This window comes from Epinephelus fuscoguttatus, linkage group LG20, assembly GCF_011397635.1.
Source record: "Epinephelus fuscoguttatus linkage group LG20, E.fuscoguttatus.final_Chr_v1".
Taxonomy (NCBI): domain Eukaryota; kingdom Metazoa; phylum Chordata; class Actinopteri; order Perciformes; family Serranidae; genus Epinephelus; species Epinephelus fuscoguttatus.
The window spans coordinates 8,630,541-8,646,876 of NC_064771.1; the positions used below are offsets into that span (position 1 = coordinate 8,630,541).

General features: G+C 39.9%; 1 protein-coding gene across 3 annotated transcripts in view; it reads left to right on the forward strand.

The window, feature by feature from the left end:
• LOC125880338 (myosin-16) overlaps positions 1 to 16,336 on the forward strand; it is a 75,680-nt gene that overhangs the window by 32,487 nt on the left and 26,857 nt on the right. For all 3 annotated transcript variants that reach the window (XM_049562676.1, XM_049562675.1, XM_049562674.1), the window contains exons 2-6: positions 1,567 to 1,794; positions 4,894 to 4,998; positions 6,583 to 6,669; positions 8,843 to 8,988; positions 14,460 to 14,550. In XM_049562676.1, coding sequence (XP_049418633.1) covers positions 1,567 to 1,794; positions 4,894 to 4,998; positions 6,583 to 6,669; positions 8,843 to 8,988; positions 14,460 to 14,550 — 657 coding nt within the window. The remainder of the gene's footprint in view (positions 1 to 1,566; positions 1,795 to 4,893; positions 4,999 to 6,582; positions 6,670 to 8,842; positions 8,989 to 14,459; positions 14,551 to 16,336) is intronic.

The following is a 16,336-nucleotide window of genomic DNA, read 5'->3' on the forward strand; positions in this document are numbered from 1 at the left end:
AACCAGAGTAGGTCATTGTTGGTACAGTGGTAATACAAATTATGTTGAATTTCTATAAAATTTGTATAAAATTACTCTTTATTCAGTGTTGATGCTATTTCTGTTTATGTTTCTGGTCAAACAAAAACAATCTTATTCTTAAAAAGGTCTATCTCTATAGGGGTCCTTTCCATGATGTTGTCAGACACTTAAAATAATAATCTGAGCCTGTCAGTGGTGAAAAAAGGCATTTTAAGTGGACATAAATTGACTGTGTGCACATTCCCTGAATGGTGACATCGCAGCTGCTGCCAGCTGCAGCCCTCTCACTCAGAGCTGGACCAATTTCAAAAACTGTTTCTCTCATTAGTCACTTAGACACAAAAACGTGGGAAAATAGAGTGCAAGTTTGAATAAACTGAAGATACCATGTACTTTCTGTGTTGAAGCTGTGATTAATGTCTTTTTGTGATACCTGCCAACATCTGTTCAGTTATCACTAGGTGAAAGTGTTAAAGGTGCAAATAACCTAACACGAGGATGGAAATGATGTGAGGAGGTCTCAGTAAAGGCAGGGAAAGAACTCGAACCAAGTGCTTTTATGGAAATAAATGCAGATGGAAATGTGGTCGTCTGATCATTTCACAAATGCCCAGATATTTGGGTATGCTATTAGCTCGTTCCAAATGCCTTGCCCATGATGACTGGTCCATAAGAAAGTAACAGGAACCAGAGCAGGCTGCCGCAATCAGATCTTTTCACTCCTGTTATGGATGGCTGTTGACTAGGTCATCTGGTGTTTGGTAGAACTTGCTTATCAAGTCAGCATTGTACAGCACGTCACTGTGTTGCCTCCTCAGCTGTACTATATTAAGGCAGCTGCATTTTGACAAAGGGAAGGTTTCTTCTGACTTGAGGGAGGATAACTTTCATCTTGTGGTGGTAAGATACTATACTTTCTTTGTTTCAGCCACTTTTATTCAACTAAACTTTTCATATTAATGTTTTATCCCTTAGACTTTTTTCTCTTTCTTTTAACTATTTGTCTCCTTACTAAAACAAAACTATATTTGCTGTTTGGTTAAAGTTGTGTATCGATCAATGAAACAATCATAATATTTCTTTTGACGTAGTGATATTATTATGTAATAGCATACAGCAAATTAGAGCCATTTTGGTAAAATGCAACATGATTTGTTTTGTTCTGTTTATGTAGAATGTTTTAAAAAGTTTACAAGTTAAATATTGCAATTTTGTCAATGAGAAATTACTCTATCAGGAATTTGTAAATCATAAAAAAGGGGGTTTAAAAATGGAATTATCTTTTATCCATCTATTGTTTATTAAAATCTAACAAAAACTAGACCTGTAGCAGGTATACTGGCTTCCACAGCAAAACACAGCAGAAAATCTTGATGAAGAATAATGATTTATAATATGTCTAGCAAAAAAAAAAGTCCAAAATGTGACATATGGTACATGAAAATGACAAATAATTAGAGAAAATATGCTCGAAATACTGTATCTAATACAACACTGACATTAAGAGTTGTAGATCAAACTCTCTTTGTGTTTGTTCACCCGCAGGAGCAGGAGAGTGCCCAGGCGTCTGAGCAGCGCTGCGTCCAGCTGGAGAAGGCCCGGCGTGAGCTGGAGCGGCAGCTGTCAGGCCTGTCAGAGCGTCTGGAGGAGGAGGAGGCCTGCTCAACCCAGCTAGCCCTCCACAGGGATAGGCTGGAGGTAGAGTGCAGCAGCCTCAGGAGAGACCTGGATGAGCTGGAGAGCACCCTGACTGTGGCTGAGCACGCTAAACAGGTAGAACGTTACATGATCTTCACCAGAGGATTGCCTCCTGGCTCAGTGGCAGCACTAAGAGGGGTTGTGACATAAAGTTAATTGAAGACCATAAATTAAAGTTGGAGGGAAATCTTGATCTTGATCTTGAGTTACTCCAAAATAATACAGCAGCATATTTGCTGTTTCAAGTGTTCAGTTTTAGTTTAAAGGGATAGTTCACCCCAAAATTAGAAATATTCTTCCCCTTACCTTTAGTGGTATTTATCAATCTAGACTGTTTAGGTGTGAGTTTCCGAGTGTTGGAGATACTGGCCATAGACATGGCTGCCTTCTGTCCAATATAATGGAATCAGATTGCTTGTCTCGGCTTGTCGTGCTGAGTAAGTGAATGTCCTAAAATGTCAGACTTTTCCTTAAAGTTATATTGTAGCTAATTGGGGGAAACCAGTGGCAGCAACCGCTTTTCCTCTGTTTTGTCACATGTACTTTTATGTAGTTAAGCAGCCTGGAAACCAGACGAACCTGTGAGGTCCTGTATTATTTGCTCTGGCAGATACTTCTGTGCCCCCCGTCCTGTTAGGACAGATTTCCAGCAGACCTGTCCCAGGTCGAGCCAATCACAACCGTTTATCTAATATGGGGCATGTTTCATATGATGACTGACAACTTGGGAAGCCTTAGTGCATTACTTTCTGATGTCGTTGTTGGCTTGTGCACCCTTGCGTCAGGGACATGATGGCGATCATAAACCAAGCTTAGTAAAGAGGAGTGTCACTAAGGCTTTTTTAAAAACAACCAAGACGGCAGCAGCTGATGTGAAACTTTCTGTTGAAGTACCATTATCAAAATCTGAGGATGAACAACTTTCCTGGGGGCCTGGCTCTAGCTTATTGGTAAAGGCTGTTGGGGCTGTATGCAGCCTGAAAGAAATGCCTGCAAACAATACTCAGCTCTTTAAAAAAGTAACCTCCAACATAATTTTTTGTTTTTTTAAAAAATATCCATATTTCTATTTACATATTCTTCATAAGAAAGATTTTAAAAAAATATGATAAAAATCGTATTGCCTTTGTTTGAGCTTGTTTCAATGATCCTTTTATTTATAACAAGGACTACAAAAAAGGTTGTATTGTGCTGATGTCTCAGTTGCCAACTAGCTAGCTAGCTAATGTTGTTTGGAAATTGCTGATTTATGCATGACAGGCCCACAATCTTACATACTTCCATATGACGCCTGTAGTTGCTTCACTTGTTACAGCTCCACTAATATCAGTGCAGACTGGCAGGGTAGTATGGGTTGATAACGTTAGCCTACAGAGTACTGCTAGTGGCCTGGTAATGAAGCAGTGCTCTTTTTTTTATGATGACTTGTTAGATCAATGGGCGACATGGTGGTGTGGTGGTTAGCACTGTCGCCTCACAGCGAGAGGGTTCCCGGTTCGATCCCGGGTATGGAGTTTGCATGTTTTCCCCGTGTCAGCCTGGGTTCTCTCCAGGTACTCCGGCTTCCTCCCACAGTCCAAAGACATGCAGACTGGGGCTAGGTTAATTGGTGACTCTAAATTGTCCGTAGGTGTGAATGTGAGTGTGAATGGTTGTCTGTCTCTATGTGTCAGCCCTGCGATAGTCTGGTGACCTGTCCAGGGTGTACCCTGCCTCTCGCCCGATGTCAGCTGGGATAGGCTCCAGCCCCCCCGCGACCCTCAAGAGGATGAAGCAGTTAGAAGATGAATGGATTGATAGCCATCAGATAAAAGGCAAATGTCACAGTGATAATACCATTATTGCCATAGTTCATACTTGTGTCTGTTTATGTACATGCCATCGAAGTATACTGCTGATGTATCAGAGTCTTGACGAGTGTTCCATATCATAGGGAAAGATTTCTACCAATACCCCTTGTAACTCTGTTCTGAAGGACAAAGGGGCAATTTGAAAATAAAGAGTGAGAGGACTGAACATACAGAGCTCTTAGCAAAGTAACAGGTAGGCATGTCTATCAAGGAAACTACAAAAGGTTTGCATACTATAGAGCAGGTCTCATTTTGACCTATATCTGTGTTATATATTTTAGTGCCCTCCTGTTTGATGATTCCCGCTTGTACTTTTGAAGCTCTGTCTCATCTATGTAGACACTAACAAGCAGAGGCTGCTCTGACATCTCCATTACAGCCCCTCACCAAACCCCTTTATCTGTTTCACTGAGGTGTATCAGAGGATTATGATGTTATCTTTGTCTAGGAATGCCACAAGAATGTACCGTACTGGGAGGAGAGTTTTCAGTGGTGCAGGGTGCTGCTGATTTAGCCTCTGCAAATTAGCAGTGATTAATATGATGTGGGTCGTGGTTTTAAGAACTTAAGAACCTCTGGCAATATGATTTTTTTCTTAACTGGTCTCCCACGTGGTAGAGATACCTTAAGTGTGAGAGAGCTCCTTTACAGTGGATTCAACAAGACCAGACCTGTGTAAGTTGACACAGGGCTTTGAAAAAAAAAATGACAAGGCCGTGTCTAATATTTGTGGTATGCTGTCATAACAGACATTTTGAGCAGACGTGATGTGTTTGATCCGATGCTGCATAGGTTTAGAGCAGAATTCACCCATTTGTCTGATATGAAACGTGTGATAAAAGAATAGGCGTACAATTAACACCACAATATATCTTTTGCCGCAATCTGCAGGGATGTGTTTGCAGTCCAGTGGTCTAACAGATTTAAAACTATCACACGTGTCCACAATAAGAGCCAGGGTTTCACATGCAAGTAAGGCTTTGATGTCCAGAAGAGAGAGGCCAAATGATGACGTCTGTTTCTGTCATGTAAGAAGATAATTGTTTTACGGTCCGGCTGCAAAGTCAGACCCCGCAGATGGAAACCACTGTACTCACAAGCCAACATGGCTGCTTGCCTGTAAGAAAAACATTCAGAACCACAGAAAGAAGGGCTTTAGCAGGTAGATTAGAACAAAATCTTGTGTACGCTGATAAGCGGTACTTAGCATGATACTTTTTTGTGATTGGTTTGGTCAACACTAAATGTGGATTTCCTAATGGGTTACAGGAATAATGTTTTTTAAAGGAGAATTTTGCTTATGACTATTTTCTCTCTCTTTCAGTCATCAGACAGTGAGTTAAGGAGACTGTCGGAAGAGCTTTTTCAGAGGGACAAGACGGTGCAGAAGCTCCAGAAGGAGAAAGACCATCTGGTGGAGCTCAGCCAGGTAAGAGCACCATGGGTGTTGTTAAAAAATACTTAACCCTCCCAAATGAGCATTTGTATATCAATTAATCACCCCATGATATATATTTAAAGGGGAACAATGAAGTCAAAAAACAGAGAAAAAATTCTCGATGAATTGCCATAGGGGTCGTTTAATAATAATAAAACTATATCAAAGCATCCATTTATAAACGCTCACATTTTTGCTAAAATCTTGCTTTTTTTAAAAGAGTTGAAAGTGAAACCTATCTATACTCTCTTCAAAGCCAAAGCAAACAAACTAAGTGATGGAGACAGTGGTAGACCAGCAGCTCCCATGTTCAGCAAGGTAAAATCGCTGTTTTTGTCAATGGAGTCTGGCTTTCAAAAGAGAATATATTTAATTTTTGCTTTTAGTTCAGTTTGTGGTTTGAAAGGGCTGTCTGTTTGAGAAGTACTGAGCATACAAATGGATAAATGACATTTTGATTATACTGCAGGGTTTGTGTAAGAGTTTGTAAACTGATGTTTTCATATAGTTTTTCCATTGTCAAACGTGGACCCCTATGACTTCAATTCATTGAGAATTTTCTCAATTTTTTCATTCACTAGAGGCAAACCAGAAAAACTAGTTTTTCTCACCAATCAACATAACATGGGGTAATTAACTGATATACAAATAATCATTTGTGGGGTGAAGTATTCCTTTAAAGTAGACCCTGAGGTTAGATTTATTTCCAAAGTCGAGATTAAACTTTGAGGATTTACTACTCTAAGATATACCACAGAGTCAGCTATCATCAAAATTTATGTCAGACTCAATGTAAACTATGTAAACTACACCAGTACTTAGACAGCATGTCATGCTGTTTGACTGTATTTGTGATTGTTTATTAGTGATATTGATAGCCTCGTACCATTTATCAGAGTATAGAGAAATACCTCATGTGCTGACTTGACTGAGAATAAAACATCAGTTCAGGAAAATAGATCCACATGGCCTGTGGGCCTGCCAAAAGTGGCACTCGTGATAAATGTGCTCCCCATCAGACACACAGCACTCTCTGCTTTGAAAAATGGAACAGATGCCTTGAGATCTATAGAAATCTTTACCCTCAACAACGTCATCATACTCTGTGGCAGAGTAACAGTAACAGGCCCCGTTCACTAATTTCTCCCAGATGCTTTGACCCACAGTAGCAGTCTGCATCATTGTGTAATCTGTGGGAACAATTTAGTATCAAGTCTCATTATCCTTCTATTTGTTGAACATGTGTTAGATTTTGGATTTAGTCTACAGTACAAAGAGAAGCATATGAAAAAAGATTAATCAATTTTTTTTAAAAGCATTTGAGCTATTTTCGTGAGTTTATGCACAGAGTCACTGGTGTATGCTTTTGTTTCCAGCTGATGGAAAGACAGAGAAAATCTCTGATCCGTCAGATCAAACTGGGGATGACTTCTGACATTTTCTTTGCAACCAAACAACTCCTATCATTCCATGAGCCAATGTGGCAGACAGATGGATGTGAGGCAATGCTATGGTGGATCAGTGATTAAGCGACACGTGCAGCCCAGGCTCAAACATCTTGTTTCACCCCAAAAGCAGGCCATTGAGGACCTGCAGAGCGAAGAGGAGAAGGTGAACCTGCTGACCAAAGAGAAAACCAAGCTACAGATGCAAGCTGAAGATGTAAGTTCATATTATGTACATTAGCTAACATTAGCCACTGCATGCTATTGGTCATCAAACCAAGATGTAGCTGAACTGTGCATGGTGTGTTTTACTGCTTATGAATTCAACTTTGACCAAATCTGATTTTTGATTAAATTTACAGTACAGGCCAAAAGTTTGGACACACCTTCTCATTCAGTGCGTTTTCTTTATTTTCATGACTATTTACATTGTAGATTCTCACTGAAGGCATCAAAACTATGAATGAACACATGTGGAGTTATGTACTTAACAAAAAAAGGTGAAATAACTGAAAACATGTTTTATATTCTAGTTTCTTCAAAATAGCCACCCTTTGCTCTGATTACTGCTTTGCACACTCTTGGCATTCTCTCGATGAGTTTCAAGAGGTAGTCACCTGAAATGGTTTCCACTTCACAGGTGTGCCTTATCAGGGTTAATTAGTGGAATTTCTTGCTTTATCAATGGGGTTGGGACCATCAGTTGTGTTGTGCAGAAGTCAGGTTAATACACAGCAGACAGCCCTATTGGACAACTGTTAAAATTCATATTATGGCAAGAACCAATCAGCTAACTAAAGAAAAACGAGTGGCCATCATTACTTTAAGAAATGAAGGTCAGTCAGTCCGGAAAATTGCAAAAACTTTAAATGTGTCCCCAAGTGGAGTCGCAAAAACCATCAAGCGCTACAACGAAACTGGCACACATGAGGACCGACCAAGGAAAGGAAGACCAAGAGTCACCTCTGCTTCTGAGGATAAGTTCATCCGAGTCACCAGCCTCAGAAATCGTTTTAACAGCAGCTCAGATCAGAGACCAGATGAATGCCACACAGAGTTCTAGCAGCAGACCCATCTCTAGAACAACTGTTAAGAGGAGACTGCGAATCAGGCCTTCATGGTCAAATAGCTGCTAGGAAACCACTGCTAAGGAGAGGCAACAAGCAGAAGAGATTTGTTTGGGCCAAGAAACACAAGGAATGGACATTAGACCAGTGGAAATCTGTGCTTTGGTCTGATGAGTCCAAATTTGAGATCTTTGGTTCCAACCGCCGTGTCTTTGTGAGACGCAGAAAAGGTGAACGGATGGATTCCACATGCCTGGTTCCCACTGTGAAGCATGGCGGAGGAGGAGGAGGTGTGATGGTGTGGGGGTGTTTTGCTGGTGACACTGTTGGGGATTTATTCAAAATTGAAGGCACACTGAACCAGCATGGCTACCACAGCATCCTGCAGCGACATGCCATCCCATCCGGTTTGCGTTTAGTTGGACGATCATTTATTTTTCAACAGGACAATGACCCCAAACACACCTCCAGGCTGTGTAAGGGCTATTTGACCAAGAAGGAGAGTGATGGAGTGCTGCGGCAGATGACCTGGCCTCCACAGTCACCGGACCTGAACCCAATCGAGATGGTTTGGGGTGAGCTGGACCGCAGAGTGAAGGCAAAGGGGCCAACAAGTGCTAAACACCTCTGGGAACTCCTTCAAGACTGTTGGAAAACCATTTCAGGTGACTACCTCTTGAAGCTCATGGAGAGAATGCCAAGAGTGTGCAAAGCAGTAATCAGAGCAAAGGGTGGCTATTTTGAAGAAACTAGAATATAAAACATGTTTTCAGTTATTTCACCTTTTTTGTTAAGTACATAACTCCACATGTGTTCATTCATAGTTTTGATGCCTTCAGTGAGAATCTACAATGTAAATAGTCATGAAAATAAAGAAAACGCATTGAATGAGAAGGTGTGTTCAAACTTTTGGCCTGTACTGTAAGTGTAAGACCAATGTATCGGTCTAACCTTCGCATCCAACAGAAGCCCACATGCTGCACACATTAAATACTGTCGTAATATTAAGGTCATGAACCAACTATTTGACAATAATATGAGGAATGGAAACTCAAGGTTATTTAACTTAATTGTAACCCTGTTAGCCAGTGGGCCTTGGCAAATCTGAGGAGACATTTAATACATGTAATTTTATGCATAAAAATAGTTGTAATAAATTGTCAATATAAAAAAATATTGATTATTGGCACAAAATATGTAGCCATTGGCAATTTTAGTGGATAAAATCCACCATAGCCTTCTACATTTGAACCCGACTTTTAACTACCTTTTGCAGCTCTATTGCATTATGATCACTGTATTTTGTGTCTTGTTGGTGTTCAGTTGGAGTACCAGCTAGAGCAAGAGCGCCGTCAGCGTGGAGAGCTGGAGAAGAGCAGGAGGAAGTTGGAGGGTGACACCAGATCCAGACAGGAGAGTCTAGGAGAGATGGAGAAGAATAGGAGCGGGCTGGAAGAACTCATCAAAAGGTAAAGGACATGCAAACTAACATCATAGATTTTACAGCATGTGAAAAAAAATCTAAGTGTCGGTGCATAACAATAATGGGGCCGCAAAAGAAAAGAACATAACATTTAGATAAACAACTATTAGACCCTTTAAAGCTTAAATTACATTCTGCTATTGACCAATGTGATATTTATTTTTAGTTAGCAGTGTGGCTTTAGGCATTGCAATATCTGTCTATTGGTTGGTCCACCACTTTGGTCAAGACCAAAATATTGTAACAGCTGTTGAACAGATTCCCATGACTGGTTCTTTGAGAAAAAAAAAAGTGCTCATGAATATGCTGATCAACTGAATTTTCATCTAATGCCACCAGTAGGTCAAATGTATTCTTCAAAAAAAAAAAAAAAATTAACATCTACTTTGTAAATTGGCACAAATTTTGTATAGCCATTGATGATTCCTGTACAATGGATGCTTATAACTTTGTTGATCCTTGGACTTTTGCATTACCATGAGGATGGCATTTCTTTGTTTCAACAAAATATCTCACCAAGTATTTGATGGATCTTCATGAAACTTTGTACAGATATTCATGTTCCCCTTAGGATGAATTGTAATAGTTCTGGTGATTTCTTAACTTTTTCTCTAGCCCCAGGTCAAAATACCTGCAAAATTAACGACATTCCCATCAGCCTCAGCTACATTTTGTGTCTAGTGCTAATTAGCGGATGATGGCATGCTAACATGCTAAACTACGATGGTGACCATGGAAAATATTTTACCTGCTAAACATCAGCATGCTAGCTTTGTCATTGTAGCATACTGTAAGCATGTTAGCATGCTGATGTTAGCATTTAGCTCAAAGTGCTGCTGTGGCGACATAACAGAGCTGCTAGCATGGTTGTAGACTCCAGTAGACCTTTGAGCAGGCCCCAAAAATCCTGAAGAATCCTGCAGTCTGACCCAGGTCGAGCCACAGTAGCAGGTTTGGGCCGATGTCCCACTTAATGCTTTGTGCACTAGCAGAGATTTGTGACATGGGATGTGTGTGTAAATAGCTGCTCGGAGTGCTAGAGCACACTCTGGCACAAACTATACCGTTTGTAAACTTGGGACGCTGATGTAATATACTGCTTGATTCAGAGCGCAAGGCTCTCAGAGCTGCAGAGTGTACAGTGGACCCAGAGCAGCAGAGAACCAAGTGCAGTGAATGTGAAATTTTACTCTTCATGATTCAGATTTAGAAACAGAACACCGGAATTCTGATGATAAACCGACCCAATTGATGCCCGAGGAAATGTTAAAAAATCATGGCCCTGTAAGCCAAGTCTGGCCTGACCTAAACCCAACGTGTCGAGGATCAGGCGGAGAATCAGAGCTTTAACTCTTGGTCTCTCTTCGACAATCTTTCCTATTAATAGGTAAACAGATTGGTATTGTACACATGAGCATGATGTGTACAGTTAACTGAGGCACGTTACAAGATACCTTTCTTCTTTCTTCTTCTTTTTTTTTTTTTGAAGTTCAGGTCATCATTATTCTGTGGAATAACTTGTAATCAGACATAAAGTGTGGGAAAAAAAAATGAGTAGGCTAAACCATACCCTCCAGCCAGTGATCAAACGGGAATAACAGCCACATAAATACAGACATTTTCAGGTATGCATTTATGCCAACTATGACTTAGGCTTTAAAGTTACCTCATAAACATTTATATCAGCCTTCAATCAAAAACAAATACACAGTAAAATGATTTTCATGAGATTTACTCTAGAACTCATGCGTGTGACAACAGGTCTTATCCACAGCTGTCTGTGGATGTACCATTCAAACAAGAGCTGCTGTAATCATATCTTTTAACCCCAGGAAAGAGACAAACTAAAGGACTCCAAAAAGTTCTTGACAGTCTGAGATGATGCTCCTGTCCTGAGGGAGAAGGAGATGGACTGTGAAGCTATAATATGTAATATACCCGCTCCACAGTCCAGTCATCCCCACTTTGAGGTTTGCCCCCCCTACCCCCACTTCAGGTATTCAATATAACATCCTAACATGTTGCTATCTGTACTTTACCTTGCAGCAACAATCACCTGAAGACAAGAACCAATGCAAACACGCGCATACTTATTGAGCATGGATCACTGAACATCACCATTTCCAATACAAAGTTAAAACTTGTTGCCTTTGGCATCAATATTTGCATGGCCCTCCATCTCTGTGAGTGTTAATAAAAAGTGAGTGACTCACCTTGTTGCTAAGGTGCTGTGTTTTCCAAACAGAATATGAAATCTGTCACTCAGTTTGACTCAGCTCCAAACTCAAAGATTTATTTGCATTAAGTTTTGCCAAAAAAGTATGTTCCCAAGGCATGTAGCAGTAAATTAGGGAAATAATGCATGCAATGAATGCATAAGTAATTGTGATATACTGCCTATGGAATGACACAACTGGTTACAGATGACACTTACAGAAAACTGTGGCTTCTGTCAACTACAGTAAATAGAATTATTGTAGAGACAAATAAGTGCACTCATGAAGGCATCCTGCATGTGATGCATTTTATTTTATTTTAGTTTTCAATTAAAAGAGAAACGGTCTCACTGCCTATGAAAGAAGTGGAATCATGCACAGCATTGTCTCTTTTCACAATAACCCTGTTGCATCTTAGCCAGTACAGAACATTTATGTAATGAACCCCTTTATCTGAATGGCAAATAGACATTACTTTAAACAGATAAAGGAAGCAGTAATGTTACGTATAGTATTGTATGTCTGAAAAGGGGTTTTTATTATCCTGCCAGTTCTGCCCATAGACTGTATAAAAATAATTGACATAGCTGTGGAGAAGCGAAGGGTGACTCAATGACTTGAAGGATGGCTTGCGGACAGTTTGTTATTCAAGCAGCCCTTCCCCTAAATATGCATAACTCTAAGACTTAATAAAATGTAAAAAAAAAAAAAAAAAAAAATCAACCCCTGCACAGTTGTCATGAACGTTGAAATGAGACCAAAACCATTTTTTGTACCAGGCTGTAAACATGTTTATTTATGCTGCAGGGTTGGACATCTTAACATGGGGGTTCAATGGGGATTCACTCTGTTTTGGAGCCAGCCTCTAGTGACCATTTAAGGAGCTGCAGTTTTTTGGACATCTGCATTGGCTTTTGTTTTCAGCCCCGGAGGTTGCCAGTTGGTTCTGCCACATGAACAGCTTTAGAGGTTTGAGAGGGTTAATGGGCTGAAAATACTAAAGGGAAGAAAACACTAAAATGTTGTGTAAATTTGGCTAAAGTTTCATTACCGATAATAACATTTTAGGCATTCATAATGAATATAGACTTCTATCTCCAATTCTTCCGTTGTTCTCTGTCTAACAACTGTTCTTTGTGGCAAGCCACTTCAGTAGCCAAGTGATGATCATCAAAGATGGATGAGTAGCTCTGTGTTAGGGGGTTCCAGCTTTATGTATCACCTGGAGGCTGCAAAAACTGTGATGGATCAGCTTGGACTGCTTATGCTTTCTCCTAGGCTCTCCTTTTCAGTATGACACATCCAACAAAGCCATTTAATTGCAAAGCTAATCGGCGGCTGTGGCCGTGCTGCGGCCGCGCTGCCTGCTCCCTCCGGTTTTACGCCAGGCTCGGCTCCTTTCAAAGACTCCTTGCGAAGCACTCCTCCGGGGTTTTTTTGGACCTAATTGTATTGCACAGCGGTGACCGGATCTTTGCTCTCAAACCACAAAAAAATGTGATGGCACAACAGTCTCCTTCAGTACATTATTCTATGCTTTCTTTTGATTTTCACATTGGCTAGTCATCCTATTTAATTTGTCTTCTGATTAAATCGGAACCGTTGAAACAAGTTGTAGGAAGCCTCTGCAAGTAATTGGTTGCTGGCAGACACTGTGCTGCAATAAAATGGTTAATCAGCAGTGCCGTGCACTGTAGAGCCGATGCGCTGCTGGTTCTCCTGGCCTGAATAGAATATAATGTCTACTGTTGTGTACAGCATTTATAGACTGAGCTGAGTAGTGATGCGCGGGTCAACCCGTAACCCGGGGGACCCGCAAATGGACCTGCCGGTCGGGCAGCAGTGATCGTCTGTTGAATCGGTCTGTAAATGATATTTTGACATTATTGGCTATTACTGTCATGGCATCCAAAGGTACTGATGCGTTGAGCAGGTGACAGTCCGCGGTTGTTTTCAAAACACACTTGTGTCACACACTCCAAAAGAAACTTGTTGAAACTTTAAACAATAATTTATTGTACAAAACAGGGGAAACAAACGTTGACAAAAACGGTTCCATAATTCATATTAAATAAAAAAAAAAAAAAAAAAAAAAAACAGCTACAAGTTAGCTGGTTAGAGGGAACAGTGATGAAGTGGTAAAACTTGGCATTGATCCACAGCCTCAGACGAATGCGCTCAAGCCTGCTGTGCACACAAGCTCAGTTGGTAGGCGATACTATATTTTCACATTTTTAACAATGCAATTTAAAAGTTTTGATTTTTATTGATAAACTACATTTACCAACAACAAAAAGACTACATTTAGCATCAAAAAAATATGTAAATAATAATAATAATAAAAGTAAATAAAAAAAATGAATATCGAATACCAAATTTTCATAACGAATACCCAGCCATAGAAACTTCGAATTCCTACTATTCGAATATCCGAATATTTGGGTACAGCCCTAAAAATGTGTATAAATTATGTGCTGGCAACACAAAATCAATGCCAATCCAAAATCAAGCACATCGTTGATGTGATTAAGGTTGTGAAATGGTCAAAGTTTGGTAAGGTTTAGGGAAATAAAAACTCTTGGTTGAATTTAGACAACCCCCCAAAAAACTTAGGTAAATTTAGAAAAAATCGTTGTTTTGGTTAAAACAACTACATATGGGATGTAGGTTACATAAACATAAACTTTACGTAGTTATGTTAAGTACTTTGTGTAGTTAGGTTAAGTCCGTAAAATCCCGTAAGTACAATAACATTTGGTTTCACAGGAGACGTGAACAGCAGTCTACTGGTTGAAAGTCCATGTTAGTGTAACCCATGCACCATCCCTCCCACCCAGTCTATGCAGACTTTCTTGCTCTTTGTACTTAATTTGTGTGTCCACCACAGCAAAAGGTCCTCATTGACTTTGCATGAGCATTGTTTTTGTGTTGCCAGCTTGTAATTTTAACACATTTTGTGCCCAAACCACATAATGCGTTGCAAAGAGTTCAAGTCCATTTTACATATTTTTATGAGACCACGCTGTTGCTTAGGATGCATCAAGATATATTTAGATTGTGTTACATGAAAAATTTGACCTAGAAATCAAACATATGCCTAAGATATCTTTTATCTATCTTCCAGTATAACTCTATCTTAAGTTTAAATTAAGTTTAAAATCAGTTCAGTTCAATCAATGTTAATTTTTTTTTTTTCGAGGGTTAAATTGATGTAGTGTTTATTATCTGTTTCTCTATAAAGGAAGGACCTGGAGATCAGCAGTACCAGCTCCAAGCTAGAAGCAGAAGAGGCCCTCAACATCGGGCTGCAGAGAATGAACAAGGAGCAGCAGGTCAGACCCTTTTATATGTGTGCACATACAGTGAAGTACAGTTAACGCAGTATGCATCTGGTGTGTGAATTACTCAAGCTGCAGAGAAAAGATATGTTTACTCAGACATATTGGCTACAGACACCTGATCAAACATTTAAATGTTGTTGATTTAATGCAAGTAAGGACAAAGAGGATGCCAAGGCTGGTCATTGGCGCTTGATTCTGACACAGAAGGCATCCTGTAGCATCTGTATGAGATGCACCAGGCTTTTAACTTACTCCAGTGTAAACCTAAAGCAGCAAAAGCAGAAAGTCTGTAGTGGATGGGTCAAACAAACATGGGACTTTCGCCCAGACTTTCATGTCCCATGTGAAACATTGAGGTTTTTAAAAATTACGCAACATATTTAACATAACTTGACACACATGTCACGCCACATACTTGTTAACTTGCTTACTGAGTCAAGATATGTAACAAACATACTTATTTTAACCTAAACCATGAAGATTTTTCTAAACCAAAGCAAGTAGTTTTATTGCCTGAACCTAAAGCAGTTTTGGTGACAAAACAAACATTTCCTGTGTACATGGAAATTTATTTTGAAAAGACATTATGCATGTAACCCACAGAAAATAACACCCGGTCCCTGGGCATCAAGAACTGATGCTAAAAAGTTACCTTGAGCATTATAGTTTGAAGCACAGGACAGCTGATCAAACTGCTCTAGCTGCTGTGGCTGATGAGTTGGGAGTGAGAACGTGTTGTTATGTACTGTGTGTATTTGTTAGGGACTATTTTTGGTTGCAGATAAATCCATGTTTGGTGAGTATCTGCTGGACAGTGTATGTGGGATTGAGTGAAAATAAACTACAGTGTGTGTGCTAATGGTAATAAAGGAACATGTCACCCAGTGCAACAGTGTGCTCTCACTGATTAATAGTTTTTTGGACATTCTGCGGCACAAAGAAAAAGAGACTTTGTTACACACACAAGACTTGTTAGCAGGACTCATTGTTAGTTGAAACTGTCTGTAATATACACAGTCCTTTGCCTTTGAGGTTGATAGTCATCTTCCAGGAGTGGTATGTGCCTTCCATCCGCAGCCTCTAATTTGAGAGATGTGAACATTTTCAAAGAGCTGTGCAATTACCTGCGTCACATCCAATATGGGTGCCCTGATGAAATCTTGCTCAACCTGCAGCTGGCTTTCATGATTAATCAGTGCAAATCATCAGGAGCATTTATAGCTATGTGTTGAAGATATATTAGACACAACAGCTCCATGAAAGAAAACACTATAGTAACACATACAGTGACATTGTAAGAGTTTTTGAGGGTGGATTTTTTTTTCCCTTGAAATACTAACAGTGGCTGGAATGACAACCTTACTTGGTTTTCTAAAAAGACATGCAGGGAGCTCAGCTGTAGCTTACAGAAGAGCGGTGAGATGCATTCTTGCCTTTCAACAGAGCTGCTGGGCTCTGCTCCGTAATTGGAGCAGTCACTTCACAGCTCCATGCCTGTCAAGAGATGGTTAAAACATACCTCCTACACCCAAACTGATAACCATCTCTGCTTCCAGACAGCGGTACTAGGAGCACTTGGGGGTAGCGACAGTCAGCAACCATTCTTTTTGCTTTTTTTAGTTGTGAAGACTCTGAATCTCTTTTAGACATTTGGTTCTATGTTTCTTTTTGTCTAACATGGAAGTTTGTACCTCACAGGATGTGTTGAAGTCATAATTATTTTTAGAAAATAGAAACACAGGACATGTTTAGAGTGTTTTAACAGTAATTTTAGTTA